The sequence below is a fragment of the Diospyros lotus genome, chromosome 5 (assembly GCF_014633365.1).
Source record: "Diospyros lotus cultivar Yz01 chromosome 5, ASM1463336v1, whole genome shotgun sequence".
Lineage (NCBI taxonomy): Eukaryota > Viridiplantae > Streptophyta > Magnoliopsida > Ericales > Ebenaceae > Diospyros > Diospyros lotus.
The window spans coordinates 4,839,347-4,860,070 of NC_068342.1; the positions used below are offsets into that span (position 1 = coordinate 4,839,347).

At 32.4% G+C, this 20,724-nt stretch overlaps 2 protein-coding genes across 11 annotated transcripts in view; one reads left to right on the top strand and one right to left on the bottom strand.

Annotated features, from left to right (window-relative positions):
* The window catches only part of LOC127802435 (uncharacterized), a 42,854-nt gene extending 22,355 nt beyond the window's left edge, over nucleotides 1–20,499 (top strand). The window contains exons 32-34 of one of the 5 annotated variants that reach the window (XR_008023278.1): nucleotides 7,459–7,549; nucleotides 7,695–7,774; nucleotides 20,100–20,499. The gene's annotated coding sequence lies outside the window, so the exon portion shown is untranslated. Of the gene's footprint in view, nucleotides 1–7,458; nucleotides 7,670–7,694; nucleotides 7,960–8,042; nucleotides 9,322–20,099 lie in introns of those variants that run through there. The other 4 variants (XR_008023279.1, XR_008023277.1, XR_008023276.1 and 1 more) reach the window with 4 other exon arrangements.
* The window catches only part of LOC127802436 (protein TIFY 5A-like), a 70,575-nt gene continuing 52,716 nt past the window's right edge, over nucleotides 2,866–20,724 (bottom strand). The window contains exons 1-3 of one of the 6 annotated variants that reach the window (XM_052338251.1): nucleotides 18,361–18,482; nucleotides 4,460–4,562; nucleotides 2,866–3,165 (exon numbers count right to left, since the gene is read on the bottom strand). In XM_052338251.1, the coding sequence (XP_052194211.1) occupies nucleotides 2,947–3,165; nucleotides 4,460–4,562; nucleotides 18,361–18,398 (360 nt within the window). In that variant the 5' untranslated portion in view covers nucleotides 18,399–18,482 and the 3' untranslated portion in view covers nucleotides 2,866–2,946. Of the gene's footprint in view, nucleotides 3,166–4,459; nucleotides 4,563–4,687; nucleotides 4,779–16,574; nucleotides 16,939–18,130; nucleotides 18,234–18,360; nucleotides 18,484–20,724 lie in introns of those variants that run through there. The other 5 variants (XM_052338253.1, XM_052338246.1, XM_052338255.1 and 2 more) reach the window with 5 other exon arrangements.

The following is a 20,724-nucleotide window of genomic DNA, read 5'->3' on the forward strand; positions in this document are numbered from 1 at the left end:
GCGTCTGACCCTGTAATAAAACTCATTTTACAATACTAGGTCAAATTCTACGGTACTATAATTGTATGAATTAATTATTAAAAAAGTAGCTTATTTATAAATGATTTGATTGTATTTTTACCCATGAACAAACTCATTTCTTATTTATGAATAAGTTTTATAACTTCTTGTTTATGAACAAATTCAATAACTTGTTCTTTAACAAATTTAATAATTTCTTGTTCATGAAAAATCTTGATAATAAACTCAAATTTGACTAATTCAAGTTCGAACTAAGCAAGTATTGTCTAAATAAAAAAAATATAAGAGTACAAAAGCTAAAATATATATTTGACCATTCAATTTTTTTTTTTATTTTTTTTTTTTTGTTCTAAGGGTATCTTTGATAGTATGAAAATTTTATGAAAAATATCACATCCGAGAAATTGAATTTCATCTTTACTGTTTGAAATACTATAGTTTTTATATAATTAAATTTCTTGATACAATCATTAAAATATGTTTTGGCTTATTTTTTATGAAAAATTCCATCTAAGGAGGGTGGTTTTGTTTTTCATGCAAGTTAGAAAATATTTTTTTTTCTAACTAAATGTTATCAAACACCCTAAAGGTGTATTTGATTACATTACTTAAAATTTAATTTTAGGTAATGATTGTCTAGAAAACAAAAACCATCTCACCCCCTTGGAAAATGAATTTTATAGAAAGAAAGTTTAAATACTTGTATCATACACATAATTTTCATAAAAAATATGTGTAATAATTACACATAATAAGACAATTTTTATAAAAAATATGTGCTATCAAATATGCCCTAAGATTACATACATGTGGGGTATGGTGAAGGGATTACATGTGTGGGCTTTTTGTTGAATATTTATTATGTTAGAAACAAGAAACTAGCTTGCTTCTTCATTGGTGGAGGGTTTCTGAAAAATTAGGCTTAGGCTTGATCGTGTGGATGACCCATTTTGTTTGGTTCTAGTGGTGGATTTTCTCTTTATTTTTAATATGTTCTACTACTTATACGTATCAATACTAGAATTTTATTTTCTATTTTTAGAAACCCAAAATAATCAAGGGCGCTCTAAGTCTTGTCAATTAGGGACAGCGTTGGCCATTCAAATCATTTGAAAAACGTGTTTCATAAGTTATTTAAAACAATGTATTATTAATTCCTATTAAACACCCTTAAACTCAAATAATATGACAGAGACCACTTAATTAATATTAGCCCCATAGACATACCAGAGTGGTAAAGCACTTAGGCCCGTTTGATAGCCAACTTTTTTCAAGGGAAAGGTTTTTTTTTTCACCCAATTTCCCATTTGTGCAATGTTTGACAGTAATTTTTTTCAAAGAACTCATTTTCTCATTTATGATCACGTGAATAGATTTTCATTCAAATCATGGAAATCAAAATTCTTGGAGGGTAGGAGATGGAATTTTCTTGACAATTAAAAACAACCAACTTACTAAGCGAGAGAGCTAGAGAACCAGTAAACAAGAGAACGAGAAGAGAGCCGATGGCCGAGGGGTCAAGGAAGCGACTGACGAGGCAACGTCGACGAGCGACGGAGCCAGATAGAGGCAAAAGCGACTGAGCGAGACGAGCGAGTATCATCCGGGAAAGGCAAGCGAGTCAGCAACGATTTGAGGTTCGATGAAGGTAAAAAGGCCAGAGATGTAGAAGGGTAGAGGTGGGCACGCGACGACAGCAAGCAAAGCAAGAGATGGAGAAAGGTAAGGGGTGGGCAACAGCTAGGGAATGAGAGAGGGTTTGCAAAATAATATATTTTTTATTTTTAATAATTAATAAATATAAATGTATAAAAATAAAAAATCGTATAAATTAATAAATTTGAAAAATAAAAAAATGTTAATTTTATGGTTTTATTTCTATGGAGAAATGATTTAATTAACTTAAAATATGTTATTATTTTAATTTTTCTGTACAGGATTTAATATTTTTCAATACATTTTCACCATCGAATTTCATAAAAAATGTATCATTTTTCATGAAAAATAATGCCTATCAAACACGAAATGTTAGGAAATTGACCAAATTTTATAGAAAATATTACCAATTAAACACCAAAAGATGAAAAATAATATCATTTTTTCAGGTAAAAAATTATACCAATCAAACAGTTAAAATTTTCAATTTTCAAGAATTCATTTTCCTTGCAATTCCATGAAATTCATTTTCTTTCCACTTAAATTTCACCATTGCAATCAAATGCACTCTTAAAGTTTCACATAAAGTATCAGAGTTTGAATCAATGCAACGATTTAAAAGGCAGAATTATTGTTAGAAAGCAATAGTAAGGTTGGAAGGCAAATTTTGCATGGACTGCATTAAATGTTCAGTTTTGAGTGTGTATGGATTGTGATCGCATTCGAATTTACCTAATGGTACATCATGGAGGAATGTCACCTACCCCTAAAGATTAGTCAGACAAAGTTTGAATACCCTAGGTGAATAAAAAAAAATGTTGTATTTAAATTTGAAATCTCAACTTAAACATGTCTGGGGTAGTTTAGAAATTTAAGGCTTGGTACATTTGAATTAGATAATTAGTTAATTAATACTTATATTGTTTTGCATGTCATATTATTTGTACCCATAAGTCTTAGAATTTAATTGGTGGAGGTTTTGTGTAATTTTAAGGTACTTGAGGTATCACAATGTGCAGTGATACACATTCTCTACATCTATGATCTATGATCTATGATCTATGTGTGTGAACAATGAGCATCGATAGATAGATAGTTAGATAGATAGATAGATAGATTGGGAGAGATGGAACCAGATGACTTTAAAATTTCACAACTGCCACAGCTAACTAATAATACAATTCTCAATTCCTGATATATTTTTTTTTATTTTCTTTTTTGAGTAATTGTTTCTATATATTGGAAATACATATATATATATATATAAGGCTAGTGGTTATATGGAGAAGCAGATCGAATCCTGTCTCTTCTCCTTTGGAGGAATTTTTGCAGAGATCTCTTTATGGAAACACCATGAGCTAGAGCCGGAAAAGGTGGTGGTGCCACCCTATCTTTGCCGTCAGAACCACCACCACCGACCACTGAATTCTTCTCCCTCTTCATCTTCTCTTCCATTTCTCGTCTTACATCCCATATGATTGCCCTGACCTATGTGTATATAAATGTATATATACGTAATTTCACACATATATATAAAATTTATAGTAAAATTAATGTTATATAGTAGATAAAGAATCTCTTTAATTTTGACATAAATTCTTCAAGAAATTGCAAGAAAAGTAATTGAGAACAAATCTATTGATTTTGAAAGAAGAAAAAACATAATGATGAACTCTTTTATTGTTAGGTTCGCAGCGACAGTTATTGATGAGCATAGTTGACAATTGCTATTTCTATATATGTTTCTTATTTTTTGATAAAATTTTAAGAGCTTAGATTAAATTGTAACAAGATCAAACATTTATACTAGTATTGTTATTTACCATAATATTAATAATTAACACAATAATCCTCATTATTTTCCTTTTGAAGGTTGGGGCTATATATATCAATGAATATGTGGTTTCATTGCTTTGCAGGGAAAATAATGTCATGAAAAAGAAGTAAATTACATTTTCCTGCTTGACCTGTGTGTTTAATTTCTTCTAGCTTCTTTGAAACATCTCTGCTTCATCATCAATTAATGGCTTAATTTTATATATATATATATATAATATATGGATAATACTATTTGTATAGATAGGATTTTTTTTACTGGTGAATTTATAAGTGGCTTGAAGACTATTTTTGTCCCTTTCTCTCCTATGTCAATGACCATTTTACCTTTTCTCCCTCCAACAACCTTTCTTCTCTCTCATTTCTCTCGTCATCGCATCCTCGTGGCTGCAACCAACCATCCGTCGCCAACCCTATTGTTGTCGTTCTTTGCCTTCGCCACCTTGCCTCTGCTGTCTCGCCACCTCACTGTTGCATTCTCAAGCAACCGACTCGCCTCTTGCCGTTGCATCGCGACAAGGTAGCAGATGCGAGGTTGTAGCGGCGAGAGGAGATGAGGCAATAAGGTGGCAGCAGCAAGGTTGCACCGACGAGAGCGGGTGGAGCAAAGAATGACGACAGGTGGTCGATTGCAACGACAAGGGAATGAGAGAGAGAAGGGAGCAAACAAAAATACGATATATCACAATATTTAGATCTCAAAATATCATAATATATCACCTTTGTAACTCACCTGTCAAACTCTCCTTTTACAAATAGTATGACCCATATATATATTGCACATCTATAAGACTATATCTATATATACATATATACACACACACCCCCTTAATGTTTCAGTTGCTGCCACATTGCATATATAGGAGCTACCTAATTATATCAGATTTATATATATATATATATATAGAGAGAGAGAGAGAGAGAGAGAGAGAAGCTTCATGCATACCAGAAGCTCTGTAAAATCACAAATACAAACCCGCCGACCAATATTGTCGAAGATGGCCATCTGACTTGCGGTTAACGGGTCGTTCCTGCTCTGACCCATTAACCTACGAAAAAGAGATCCATCAGCCATGCATGGATGGTTGTATACACACACACACGTGTGTATATATATATATATATATTAAGACTCATACCACCATGTATGTATATATGCATGGCCGTCACTTACATGACTGAATGACTCAGGCTCTGATGATTACTCGCCATCGAAGAAGAGGAAGAAGAAGCAGCGAAACTGAAGATAGCCTGCGGATTGAGGTTGCGGTTCCCCTTCATGGGCGCTCGAAACTATATATAGTCAAGCATATATATGTATATATGCATGCATGCATAAAAGAAGAAACATGTGATGGATGAATGGATGATGTGGAGTGGAAGAGAATGACTAGGGAACCCGCAACGGCAACTTACAAGGAAATTAACATTTTGAACAAATTAAAGCCCATTCCAAAGCCCTACACCATACGCAACGCAAGAACAAAAATATCTAAGCTCTCTCTCTCTCTCTCTCTATCTCATCCCATCAAATTATTAATAAATACTTGAGCACGTGGAAAACGGGTGACTCTCTCTCTCTCTCTCTCTCTCTCTATTGAGCACGTGGAAAACGGGTGAGTCTCTCTCTCTCTCTCTCTGCGCAGCATCAGCAGCAGCAGCATCTGCCAGGAGGTGGGCTATAGCTGCTGTTGTTTCTGCTTTCTGAAAGCTTTCGTCTTTCCCATAAATGGAAATCTTTTTGCATTGCAATTAAGCAGCTGGAATTTGGAGGCTGGGTTTAGCTTTTTCCTATGAAATTACATGGCGGATGGCAGATTCTTCATTACTACCGGTTGCAATCAAAGTACTGTTATTTTCACGTGATCCAATGATCAACCTTTGTTATATATTTAATTTCCTCTACTGCTAAACCTAATTTTCAGGAATGAAAAACGATCAAACCATGCATCTTCTTATTGCTTCTACACTTTATTTATAAATTAAGATCCTTTCATCGTCATTATTTTGTAATTAGGATATATAAATTCACTAAAAACCATATGGCCACAGATGATGATGATGATGAAGAAGAAGAAGAATGAGGAGGATTGGAGGAGGAAGTCAAAATTAAGGATCATAAATTCACTTAAAAACCATCAAGTCTCCTCCACCACATATATATATATATTTATATATAGAGAGAGATTAATTAATTAATTATTAAGACTAGACTCCAATTAGAATTTAGATACATATAAATTTGATTTTGTACGTTGTAATTGATAAAAATAATTTAATTAGGAGTATTATTATTCATCTAAACTAGATTTTCAGTCTAAATGACACATTTTTATTGGACAATAAAAAAATATAAGTGTCAATATTTATTGTACATAATTTTATTATTTAAAGAAAATATGTCACCACTTGGACTAAAGATTTATCTCTAATCTAGATAAATAATATTATTAAATGATAAAGACATACATATTCTGCGATGAATTGAGGCATCTGAATAATGTTCTTAAATTGAATTTCACATGGTATGCACGTGCAAGGTGCTTAATTTGGTTGGCCCTACTTAAATAAAAGATATGTACGTATATGTACTATCTATAGTAGACTTACAAGAGACATCATGGGCTGCACAAACTTACCGGCAATGGGCAGTGGAGTGGCTGCTGGTTGGTTGGTGGGGCAATGATCGTGAACTCTGTGGAAAATTTGGCATTTCCTTATTTGAAAAGTTTTTTTGACATGTTTTTGGGCTGGCCGTAGACGTCGTGTCAACCCTTTCTTTTTTTCCTTTTCCTTTTCTTTTCCCTTTCTTCTTATAATATTATCTCTTATAAGAATAATGTACCATAAAAATATCCACTTTTCTTAATATGTTAATTTTAAAAAAATTCTCATATAAAAATATCGATACATTAAGTATAGATCAAGTATGTTATCTCGTATTTATAATAATATTTCTTTTATAATACTTGAATTACATTAAAATTTGTCATGAAATATACTTAATTCCTTATTTCAACTGTCTCATTAATAATGGATATTCATTAGATATTTTATTCTTTGTTTTAATTTGAATTTAATTATAAATTTAAAAAATATTTAATAATTTATTATCTTAAATTCACAAAATTTAGATCCTTTAGACCCATGTTAAATAATATACGTATATATATTAACAGGTAATGTTAACGGTATTTATTTTATCTTATTCTTAATATTTAAATAATTTTATTAATAAATAATAAATATATCGTATTTTAAATCATTTAATCAACTAATAAAATTGCTTGAGTGTTGAAAATAATATATAATAAACATATTTGATCTAAAACCAAAATATATTTATTAATATTTAACTATTGTCGTATTATCTTATAATAATATAATAAGTTAGTCAAGAGTCACATGCTTATACCTATGTGAGTGTGCTTTTTTTCTTGGTTCATACCTAATTCAGTGCAAATGGTCCGAATTTTTCAAGTACACATCTGATCCAATAAAAATTGTCAAACTTATTTTCAAGGACCTCAAAATTCAAACAATTAAAAAAAAAAAAAAAAAAAGCATCCCTAGTGGAGGGGTCACGTCGCTTTTTGACAAAGAAATTACTTTCATAGACTTTTTGACCCAAAAGAATAATATTAGTATTGTTACCAAGAGTTGCCCTCCAAATAGTAGAAAATAAACGATTTAAGTTTTTTAGAAAGGAGAAAACTACTTTCAGCTCATTATCCGTGCACATGCAGATTCTAACAGCTAAATACAAATCTCTGATTGTGGCAGGTAATCTGAAGCATAAAGACCTTGATGGGTCAGGTGGTGAGCTCGCAAGCATATATAGATCAAAATGAAAATACTCTTGAAGGTTGTGAGGAAACTGTTGTTGAGGAGCAGCATGTCAGTGTCCGCAGTGAGGAGGAAAGGGAAACAGAATGAGACGTGCCTTGTGCAAGGGCTTAAATATATTTTTCAAAACCAAACAGGATTGAGTCCTAATAGGTTGACTCATAATGTGCTAGCCATGCTGTTTTTAAATGTAATACTATATCTGCAGCACCAGCACCTCATATGACTGAAACGTTGTTTTTTTTTTTCTTCTTGGGTTATTTATTATCAAATGAATCTGGACTTTTTATCAATCCTTTTTGTTTTCTTACTTGAGAGTTGCTCAATGCATGCAGGAGGATCCAAGAATGGAAATGCTAATAAGAGCCGCTTCCTGTCTTATGGAAGTTGAACCTATATTTTGCCAATTGCACAGGTATGTATTTCAAGTTAAACAGTATCATCCGTGACCATGATTCTGGACAAGGTGTTAACTGAGAGAACAAAGGAAAGCATCCTAGTCAGAGGGAATGGCCATTTGAAATTGATATTAACTACATGAACTGCTGAAACTGTTGTTGGAAGCCTTACGGAAATGCTGTGCTGTCCTGGACATTTGAGGTAAACAAAGAGTTTGACATTTTCTGCTTTTTACTTGAATATACTACGTAAATATATGTAACTCTAGTATGTGAATCTTACAGGCAGCTTCATTTGTCTAAGACTATTAATTCTTTGCTTGAAAGCAATGGCAATCAATAAGACTGCTCACTGCTAACCTTGACAAAGAAACGTTTCAGAACCTATTTTGAGTATGCTTTATATATATATGGTAAATGGCCCATACATTCATGAGTTTTGGGCCTTTTAGTCAGACACCCCTTGTTTATTTTTAACCAAAACTATCTTTGTGCTTTGCTTAAATCACCAATACACTTGTTTTGTGAATAGCACTCCCAACTAAATGTGATTAAAATAAAATTATATCCAATTTCATTTTAATTAAAAGAAAAAACTAAAAATATAATTATAAAAAAAAAAAAAACTCCTTGTTGCTGAATCTGTGGGTTCGGGTAGTTTGTTGGGTTCCATAGAACCTAACAATGGAGAAAGAAGAAAAAGAACCATTGTTGAATTTGACAACCCAACCAACGGTGATAAGGACGAAGACAACAGTAGATAGGCAAAACACAAGAGGTGACTTAAAGAGTGCTTTGCTATGACAAAGCTAGGGTAGATCTAATGAGTCCAAGGTGCTTTAGATCTAGTGGCGATGATGGCAGAGGAGCAAGTTCGATAAGTGGTGGTGATTTTTGACGGTGAGAAAGCAATGATTGATAGATTTTACAAATGTTGCTGATTGATGATTCCATGGAACCCATTGCTAACGACCTTTTTTTTCTTATTGCTAAAGGATTTTAGTGTGGTTTTCATGGTTTCACAAAGATTTCAACCTCTTTTTTTTGGTTGTCTTCCTTTCTTCTTTCTCATCGTCAAATAGTTTAACTGATGGATAAATAGATATGTAAACAAACTATTATGTTCGGTGAAGAACTCTTGAATGAGTTTGATTTGAGCTTATTTATGTTTACTCACTAAGTAAATAAATAAATTTAAACAAAATTTAGACCTCATTTAATGAATGAGCCAAGCTCAAATAAAAGCTTGTTTAGCTTATTTATATTTAGAAACAGGCTCATATAATAAGAGTATATGTATATTTGTAAGATGTTTTAGGGTTTATTTTGTTTTTTCTGTAAATGTAATTCATTAAACCAGAAAATCGCAAAAAATGTCTACAAGAAAAAGTTAGGGCATATTCTGCTATAAAACAAAGAATTAAAGAAACAGAACAACACTCACAAGAAAAGAAGCAAAAGATTATAACTTCAAACAAATGAGGCAGAAAGGAAAATACAATAGAGAGAAACTTGAAGTAATAGGAGGATAGTAGCAAGCAACCCAAGATGAAAGACTTGAGAGATTAGATAAGGAACTTTGAGAGGAACAAACAAAATCAGAACCCACCCGTCCGTCGCCAAAACAATCTCATTTCACGACGACGAAATTTGATGTAGAAGTAAATTGTTAAATTCTACAGTACTATAATTTTGTTAAGTAACATAATTATATGAATTGATTATTAAAAAAATAGCTCATCTATAAATGATTTGATTGTATTTTTGCTCATGAACAAATTTATTTCTTATTCATGAATAAGTTTTATAACTTGTTGTTTATGAACAAGTTCAATAACTTCTTCTTTAACAAATTTAATAATTTCTTGTTCATAAAGAATCTTGATAGTAAACTCAAATTTGACTAATTTAGTTTAAACAAGTCAAGTTTGAATTAAGCGAATATCTAAATGAAAAAAATATGAGAGTAGAGAAGTTAAAATATATACTTGGCCATTTAATTTTCTTTTTTGTGCTCTAAGATTACATGCATGTGGGGTATGGTGAAGGATTACATGCATGTGTGGGCTTTTTGGTGAATGTTTATTGTGTTGTTGAGAGTTAATTTATGATTATTAGTGCGTGGATATGGTCAAGGAAGAATATTTTGAGATGGATCCAAGTTAAAATTAGATGTTAGGGCAAATTAAACTCAATTCTATGCTAGTAATGTGTATATTCAGGAGCTCTTAATATGTATTAATCCATTCAAAGTATCCAAAAACTAACATTAGCTTCTTTTTTTGGGGGGAGTGAAAGCATGTGATGATATAATGTTAGAAACAAGAAACTAGTGAGATTCTTCATTGGTGGAAGGTCTCCTGGAGCTTGTTTTTGTTTTAGTCTCATAGGCTTGATCGTATGAACCTATTTTGTTTGGTTCTAGTGGTGGCTTGATCAATACTAGAATTTTATTTAATCAAGGGTGCTCTAAGTCCTGTCAGTTAGGGACAGCATTGACCATTCAAATCATTTGAAAAAACGTGTTTCATAAGTTCTTTAAAACAATGTATTATTAATTCCTATTAAACATTCTCTACATCTATGATAGAGAGACAGAGACCACCTAAACATGTCTGGGGTAGTATAGAAATTTAAGGCTTGGTACATTTGTATTAGATAATTAATTAATGGAAAATTCTATTGGCAAATAATTTTTTGCTTTTTGCAGCTATAAGTAAAAAAAAAAAATTATAATTACTCCTAACAATCATTTTCATTTGTATGCGTTCTTCTATTCCTCTATTTTCATTTGTTTTTTATTTTTACATCACATCGGACGTTATTCTCCGCATGGTCCCTGTATGAATTTTGTATTTGTATATATTTGGTGACGGGCAATTCATTGAAAGAGAAAGTGGTTATAATAATGAGGGTAAAAATAAATTTTTAAAAAATAATATTTAAGGTATATTAAAATGTGGCTGTGAAGGGTAAAATGATGATTGTAAATAGAATTTTTCTTAATTAATTAATAGTTATATTGTTTTGCATGTCATATTATTTGTACCCATAAGTCTTAAGAATTTAATCGGCGGAGATTTTGTGTAATTTTAAGATTTTTGAGGTATCACAATGCGCAATGATACACATTCTCTACATCTATGATGTATATGTGTGTGAACAATGAGCATGGATGGATAGATAGATTGGGAGAGATGGAATCAGATGGCTTTAAAATTTCACAACTGCCACAGCTAACTAATAATATAATTCCCAATGCCTGATATATTTTTTTTATTTTCTTTTTTGAGTAGTTGTTTCTATATATTGGGAATATATATATATATATAAGGCTAGTGATTATATGGAGAAGCAGCTCGAATTCTGTCTCTTTTCCTTTGGAGGAACCTTGGTAGAGATCTCTTTGTGGAAACACCATAAGCTGGAGCCAGAAAAAATGGTGGCACCACCCTATCTTTGTAGCCGGAACCACCACCATCGACCACTGAATTCTTCTCCCTCTGCATCTTTTCTTCCATTTTTCATCTCACATCCCATATGATTGCTCTGACCTATGTGTATACAAATATATATACGTAATCTCACACATATATATATAAAATTTATAGTAAAATGTTATATAGTAGATAAAGAATCTCTTTGATTTTGACATAAATTCTTCAAGAAATTGCAATAAAGGTAACTGAGAACAAATTTATTGATTTTGAAAGAAGAAAGAACGTAATGATGAACTCTTTTATTATTAGGTTCGCAACGACAGTTATTGATGAGTACAATCGGCAATTATTATTTCTATATATGTTTCTTATTTTTTGATAAAATTTTTAAGAGCTTAGATTAGATTGTAACAAGATCAAAAATTTATACTAGTATTGTTATTTACCATAATATTAATAATTAACATAGAAATCCTTATTATTTTTCTTTTGAAGATTGGGGCTATATATATCAATGAATATATGGTTTCATTGCCAAATTTTACAAGGAAAAGTTTTGGGAGCCCGAGAGACTTATCGAGCGCCTTACAGAAAGGGGGTAAAAAGATAAAATTGCCTCTCTCAAACTTTGTAAATTTGCAAAGCACTGTCCTTGCTCTCTTCTCGCTCCCCCCTATGGTCGCGCCTCCGCTGCCTTCGCCTTGTCTTGTAGCGACGGTTGGTGAGGCGAGGCGAGGCGAGGCGGCGATGACAGCATAGCGGTGAGGCGAATGCAACAGAGGCGCAACCATGAGAGGGGAGAGAGAAAAGAGCAAGGGCAGTGCTTTGCAAAGTTTGAGAGGGGCAATTTTGTCTTTTTGCCCCCTTTCTGTAAGGCGCTCGGTAAGCGCATCTAGCCCTATAATAAAACTCATTTTACAATACTAGGTCAAATTCTACGGTACTATAATTGTATGAATTAATTATTAAAAAATTAACTTATTTATAAATGATTTGATTGTATTTTTGCTCATGAACAAACTCATTTCTTATTTATGAATAAGTTTTATAACTTCTTGTTTATCAACAAATTCAATAACTTTTTCTTTAACAAATTTAATAATTTCTTGTTCATGAAAAATCTTGATAATAAACTCAAATTTGACTAATTTAGTTTAAGGGAGTCAAGTTCAAATTAAACAAGTGTCTAAAAAAATATATATATAAGAGTACAAAAGCTAAAATATATATTTGACCATTCAATTTTTTTTTCTTTGTTCTAAGGGTGTGTTTGATAATATGAAAATTTTATGAAAAATGTGACATCCAAGGAATTGAATTTCATTTTTACTGTTTAATATACTACATTTTTTATATAATTGAATTTTATGATATAACCATTAAAACATGTTTTGGCTTATTTTTTATGAAAAAATTCATCTAGGGATGGTGGTTTTGTTTTTCATGCAAGTTAGATAAGAAAAGTTATAAAATGTTTTTTTTTCTAACTAAATATACTATTAAATACTCTAAAGGTGTATTTGATTGCATTATTCTAGGTAATGATTGTCTAGAAAATAAAAATCATCTCATCCTCTTGAAAAATAAATTTTATGGAAAGAAGGTTTAAATATTTGTATTATACATATATTTTTTATTAAAAAATTAAGGGTATTTGATTGTTTTCACATAAAATGTGTAGTAATTACACATGATTAGACAATCTCTATGAAAAATGTATGCTATTAAATTCGCTCTAAAATTACATACATGTGGGGTATACTGGAGGGATTACATGTGTGGGTTTTTTGTTGAATGTTTATTGCGTTGAGAGTTAATCTAAGATTATCAGTGAGTGGACATGGTCAAGGAAGCATATTTGAGATGGATCCAAGTCAAAAGTATAAAAAAATTATACTTTAGGGCAAATTAAACTCAATTCTATGCTTAGTAATGTGTATATTCAGGAGCTCTTAGTATGTATTAATTCATTCAAAGTATTCAAAACCTAAGGCTACGTTCTCTTTACTTTTTAATTTTTAATTTTGAGTTTTGAATTCATTTTCAGTTTTTTGTTTTGGTAGTATGTTTTTAAAAAATTGAAAACATGTTTTATTTGTCATTTTGAAAAACTATTTCTCAAAACAGAAAATTAGAAAACGTGTTCTATTTGAAATTTTGAAAATAATTTTTTAATGATATTTTATTTAATAAATATGAAATATTTAATGTTAATATATTATTAAAAATATATATATTTTAAAGTTAATGAATTTTATAATATTTTTCTATTATAATAATAAAATATAAATAAATATGTTTTGAGTTTAGAACTTGTTTTGGATGAAAACACTCAAAACAACTTTTGTTATTTTAAGTTTTCTTTATAATTTTTTTTTTATTTTTAAAAATAGTAAAGAAAACGTGTTTTTATTATTTTAAAAAATTAAAAATAACTTAAAAATAGTGAAAAGAACGCAACCAAACATTAGCTAAATTTTGTTGGAGTGAAAGTATGAGATGATATAATGTTGGAAACAATAAACTAGGGAGACTCTTCCAGTACCGTACCTGAGATTTGGGGGCTTTGAGCCGAAATATAAAAATAGGCCTCCAAATCATAGAGTACATTTAAATTTTATTTTTTCATAATAAAATATAAATAAATATTTATATCATATCAATGAATAAAATTAAAAAATTTCTAAATTATCAATTAAAAACTACACTCCTTACAATTTTAGAAATAAAAATATCAATCAAGTTTAAATAATCAAGTTGTTATGCCAACATCAATAAAATAGACATAGCTATCCAATAATCCAATTCTCCCAATGCATCATAAACGAAAAACGAAATGATTCATGAAGGAGAAACTAACCGTAACCGTTGAAAGTTGATTCGTTGAAGCTAAGCAGTAAGCAAATCTGGATTCTAGAGAAGCAAATCTGCTTCAAAGACTGAATATGATTATCTGAGGTAGCAAGAGCGGAGATAGGAGACTGAATCTGGAGGCTGGAACAACAAAGAACGTCTAAGCGAGGCAGCGAGTCACCGGTGACCGACCACAAGGGCGAGCAATCGCCGACCAAGCAGCAATAGACGAGGGTGAGCTCGACAAGGGCAACGATTCAAAGGAGCAGGGAGATGAGAGAGAGGCGAAAGCGAGGGCGAGTCACGGACAGTGAATGCAAGCCGGCAAAGGAGAGGCTCGAGGATGAGAGTGATAGAGAATGAGTGATAGAGCAAGAGAGGGCAGCGAAAGCAAGAGGGGGAGAAGGGCACGACGAACGTGAAGCTTTGCAGGGAAAAGGGGTAGACCGTGGTTCGTGAATGGCTAAGCCCTTATCAAAATGGGGGTTTCCAATTTATGGGCTCCCAAATAGCCAAATTTTCATGGGCCCTGAGACAGCTATCTCATGGGCCTCATGAAAGGTCCGACCCTGGATTCTTCATTGGTGGAAGGTTTCCTGCAATTTGCTTTTGTTTTAGTCTCATAGGCTTAGGCTTGATCGTGTGGATCCATTTTGTTTGGTTTTAGTGGTGGATTTTCTCCTTATCTCCGATATATTCTACTACTCATACGTATCAATGCTAGAATTTTTTATTTTTTTTTAGTTTTTCTAGAAACCCAAAATAATCAAGGGCGCTCTAAGTCCTGTCAGTTAGGGACAGCATTGACCATTCAAATCATTTGAAAAACGTGTTTCATAAGTTATTTAAAACAATGTATTATTAATTCCTATTAAACACCCTTAAACTCAAATAATATGACAGAGACCACTTAATTAATATTAGCTCCCATAGACATAGCAAAGTGGCAAATCACTTAGGCCTGTTTGATAGTTAACTTTTTTTCAAGGAAAAGGTTTTTTTTTTTTTCACCCAATTTCTCACTTGTGCAGTGTTTGACGGTAATTTTTTTCCAAAAAACTCATTTTCCCATTTATGATCACGTGAGTAGATTTTCCTTCAAATCATGAAAACCAAAATCCTTAGAGGATAGGAGATGAAATTTTCTTGATAATTAAAAACAGCCAACTTACTGAGCAAGAGAGTCGAGAGAGCTAAAGAACCAGTAAGTAAGAGAACGAGAGGAGAGTCGGTGGCCGAGGAAGGCGAGGGGCCAAGGGAGCGACTGACGAGGCGGCGAGAGAGAGGCCTAGGTCGAGTAGGCGTCGGTGAGCGACGGAGCCAGATAGAGGTAAGAGCGACTGAGCGAGACGAGTGAGTATCAATTGGGAAGGGCGAGCGAGTCAGCGACGATCCGAGGTCCGACGGAGGTAAAGAAATCGAAGATGTAGAAGGGTAGGGGGTGGACGACAACAGCGAGCAAAGCAAGAGATTGAGAAGGGTAGGAGGTGGGCAACGGCTAGGGAATGAGGGAGGGTTTGCAAAATAATATGTTTTTTATTTTTAATAATTAATAAATACAAATGTATAAAAATAAAAAATTCTATAAATTAATAAATTTGGAAAATAAAAAAATATTAATTTTATGGTTTTATTTCTATGGAGAAATGATTTAATTAACCTAAAATACGTTATTATTTTAATTTTTCTGTACAGGATTCAATATTTTTCAATGCATTTTCACCATCGAATTTCATAAAAATGTATCATTTTTCATGAAAAATAATGCCTATCAAACACGAAATACCAGAAAAATGACCAAATTTAATAGAAAATATTATCAATCAAACACTAAAAGATGAAAAATAACATCATTTTTTAGGTAAAAAATTATACGAATCAAACAGCTAAAATTTCTAATTTTCAGGAATTCATTTTATTTGCAATTCAATTCCGTGAAATTCATTTTCTTTCCACTTAAATTCCACCATTGCAATCAAACGCACCCTTAAAGTTTCACATAAAGTATCAGGGTTTGAATCAGTGTAACGATTTGAAAGGCAAAATTATTGCTAGAAAGCAATAGTAAGGTTGAAATGCAAGTTTCACATGGACTGCATTAAATGTTCAATTTTGAGTGTGTATAACTGTGACCGCATTCGAATTTACTCAATGGTGCATCATGGAGGAAGGTCACCTACCTCTAAAGATTAATCGGACAAAGTTTGAATATCCTAGATGAATTAAAAAAAATGTTGTATTTAAATTTGAAATCCCAACTTAAACATGTCTGGGGTAGTATAGAAATTTAAGGCTTGGTACATTTGAATTAGATAATTAGTTAATTAATAGTTATATTGTTTTGCATGTCATATTATTTGTACCCATAAGTCTTAAGAATTTAATCGATGGAGATTTTGTGTAATTTTAAGATATTTGAGGTATATATCACAATGTGCAATGATACACATTCTCAACATCTATGATCTATGTGTGTGAACAATGAGCATCGATAGATAGATAGATAGATAGATAGATAGATAGATTGGGAGGGATGGAATCAGATGGCTTTAAAATTTCACAACTGCCACAACTAACTAATAATACAACTCCCAATTCCTGATATATTTTTTTTATTTTCTTTTTTGAGTAGTTGTTTCTATATATTGGGAATATATATATATATAAGGCTAGTGGTTATATGGAGAAGCGGCTTGAATCCTGTCTCTTCTTCTTTGGAGGAACCCTTGCAGAGATCTCTTTATGGAAACACCATGAGCTAGAGCTGGAAAAGGTGGTGGCGCCACCTTACCTTTGCCGTCGGAACCACTACCACCGACCATTGAATTCTTCTCCCTCTTCATCTTCTCTTCCATTTCTCGTCTCACATCCCATATGATTGCTCTGACCTATGTGTATACAAATATATATATACGTAATCTCACACATATATAAAATTTATAGTAAAATGTTATATAGTAAATAAAGAATCTCTTTGATTTTGACATAAATTCTTCAAGAAATTACAAGAAAAGTAACTCAAAACAAATCTATTGATTTTGAAAGAAGAAAAATTAACGTAGTGATGAACTCTTTTATTGTTAGGTTCGTAGTGGCAATTATTGATGAGCACAATTGGCAATTGCTATTTCTATATATGTTTCTTATTTTTTGATAAAATTTTTAAGAGCTTAGATTAAATTGTAACAAGATCAAATATTTATACTAGTATTGTTATTTACCATAATATTAATAATTAACATAATAATCCTCATTATTTTCCTTTTGAAGGTTGGGCTATATATATCAATGAATACAGGTTTCATTGCTTTGCAGGGAAAATAATGTCATGAAAAAGAAGTAAATTACATTTTCCTGCTTGGCCTGTGTGTTTAATTTTTTCTAGCTTCTTTGAAACATCTCCGCATCATCATCAAAGACTTAATTTTTTTTACAGATGAATTTACAAGAGGCTTGAAGGACTATTTTTGTCACTTTCTCTTCTATGTCAATGACCATTTTACCTCTTTTCCCCTCCAACAACCTCTCTTCTCTCTCCCATTTTTCTTGTCGTCGCATCCTCACAGCTGCAATCGATCATCCGTCGTTGACTCTATCGCTATTGGTTCTTTGCCTTCACCGCCTTACCTCTGTTGCCTCGCCATCTCACTGCTACATCCTCAAGCAACTGGCTCACCTTTTGTTGCTGCATCACGGTGAGACGGCAAGGCAACAGATGGGAGGTTGCACCGACAAGAGGAGGCGAGGCGAAGAACAACGGTGGATGGTCAATTGCAACGGCAAGAGAAGGGGGGTGAACAAAAATACAATATATCATAATATTTTGATGTCAAAATATCATAATATATCACCTTTCTAACTTAGCTGTCAAATTCTCCTATGTACAAATAGTATGATCCATATATATATTGCATATCTATAAGACTATATCTATATATATACATATATACACATACACACACCCTTAATGCTTCAGTTGCAGCCGCATTGCATATATATAGGAGCTACCTAATTATATCAGATTAATATATATATATATAGAGAGAGAGAGGGAGAGAGAGAGAGAAGCTTCATGCATACCAGAAGCTCTGTAAAATCACAAATACAAACCCGCCGACCAATATTGTCGAAGATGGCCATCTGACTTGCGGTTAACGGGTCGTTCCTGCTCTGACCCATTAACCTACGAAAAAGAGATCCATCAGCCATGCATGGATGGTTGTATACACACACACACACGTGTATATATATATATATATATATTAAGACTCATACCACCATGTATGTATATATGCATGGCCGTCACTTACATGTCTGAATAACTCAGGCTCTGACGATTACTCGCCATCGAATTAGAAGAGGAAGAAGAAGCAGCGAAACCGAAGATAGCCTGCGGATTGAGGTTGCGGTTCCCCTTAATTCAGGATATATCATATGGGCGCTTGAAACTATATATATATAGTCAAGCATATAATGCATATGTATATGCATGCATGCATAAAAGAAGAAACATGTGATGGATGATGTGGAGTGGAAGAGAATGACTAGGGAACCCGCAACGGCAACTTACAAGGAAATTAACATTTTGAACAAATTAAAGCCCATTCCAAAGCCCTACACCATACGCAACGCAAGAACAAAAATATCTAAGCTCTCTCTCTCTCTCTCTCTCTCTCTCATCCCATCAAATTATTAATAAATACTTGAGCACGTGGAAAACGGGTGAGTCTCTCTCTGTCTCTCTCTCTCTGCGCAGCATCAGCAGCAGCAGCATCTGCCAGGAGGTGGGCTATAGCTGGTGTTGTTTCTGCTTTCTGAAACCTTTCGTCTTTCCCATAAATGGAAATCTTTTTGCCTTGCAATTAAGCAGCTGGAATTTGGAGGCTGGGTTTAGCTTTTTCCTGTGAAATTACATGGCGGATGGCAGATTCTTGATTACTACCGGTTGCAATCAAAGTACTGTTATTTTCACGTGTGATCCAATGATCAACCTTTGTTATATATTTAATTTCCTCTACTGCTAAACCTAATTTTCAGGAATGAAAAACGATCGAACCATATATGCATCTTCTTATTGCTTCTACACTTTATTTATAAATTAAGATCCTTTCATCGTCATTATTTTGTAATTAGGATATATAAATTCACTAAAAACCATATGGCCACAGATGACGATGATGAAGAAGAAGAAGAAGAATAAGAATGAGGAGGAGGAGGAGGAGGAGGAAGTCAAAATTAAGGATCATAAATTCACTAAAAACCATCAAGTCTCCTCCACCACATATATATATTTATAGAGAGAGAGAGGGATTAATTAATTATTAAGATTAGACTCCAATTAGAATTTACTATTTAGAAACATATAAATTGATTGTGTACGTTGCAATTGATAAAAATAGTTTAATTAGGAGTACTATTATTCATCTAAATTAGATCTCCAGTCTAAATGACATATTTTTATTAGATAATAAAAAAGTATAAGTGTCAATATTTATTATGTATATTTTTATTATCTAAAAAAAATGTGTCACCACCTAAACTAAAGATCTATCTCAAATCTAGATAAATAATATTATTAAATGATAAAGACATACATATTCTGCAATGAATTGAGGCATCTGAATAATGTTCTTAAATTGAATTTCACATGGCATGCACGTGCAAGGTGCTTAATTTGGTTGGCCCTACTTAAATAAAAGATATGTACGTATATGTACTATCTATAGTAGACTTACAAGAGACATCATGGGCTGCACAAACTTACCGGCAATGGGCAGTGGAGTGGCTGCTGGTTGGTTGGTGGGGCAATGATCGTAAACTCTGTGGAAAATTTGGCATTTCCTTATTTGAAAAGTTTTTTTGACATGTTTTTGGGCTGGCCGTGGACGTCGTGTCAACCCTTTCTTTTTCTCCTTTTCCTTTTCTTCTTATAATAATATCTCTTTCATAAAAATGATCGACTTTTCTTAATATGTTAATTTTAAAAAAATTCTCATATAAAAATATTAATTATTAAATATGGATCAAATATATTTTGCCAATTGCACAGGTATGTATTTCAAGTTAAAACAGTATCATCTGTGACCATGATTCTGGACAAGGTGTTAACTGAGAGAACAAAGGAAAGCATCCTAGTCAGAGGGAATGGCCATTTGAAATTGATATTAACTACATGAACTGCTGAAACTGTTGTTGGAAGCCTTACGGAAATGCTGTGCTGTCCTGGACATTTGAGGTAAACAAAGAGTTTGACATTTTCTGCTTTTTACTTGAATATACTACGTAAATATATGTAACTCTAGTATGTGAATCTTACAGGCAGCTTCATTTGTCTAAGACTGAATATTAATTCTTTGCTTGAAAGCAATGGCAATCAATAAGACTGCTCACTTCTAACCTTGACAAAGAAACGTTTCAGAACCTATTTTGAGTATGTTTTATATATATATGGTAAATGGCCCATACATTCATGAGTTTTGGGCCTTTTAGTCAAACTCCCCTTGTTTATTTTTAACCAAAACTATCTTTGTGCTTTTGCTTAAATCACCAATACACTTCTTTTGTGAATAGCACTCCCAACTAAATGTGATTAAAATAAATTTATATCCAAATTCGTTTTAATTAAAAGAAAAAACTAAAAATATAATTAAAAAATTAAAAATAATAATAAAACG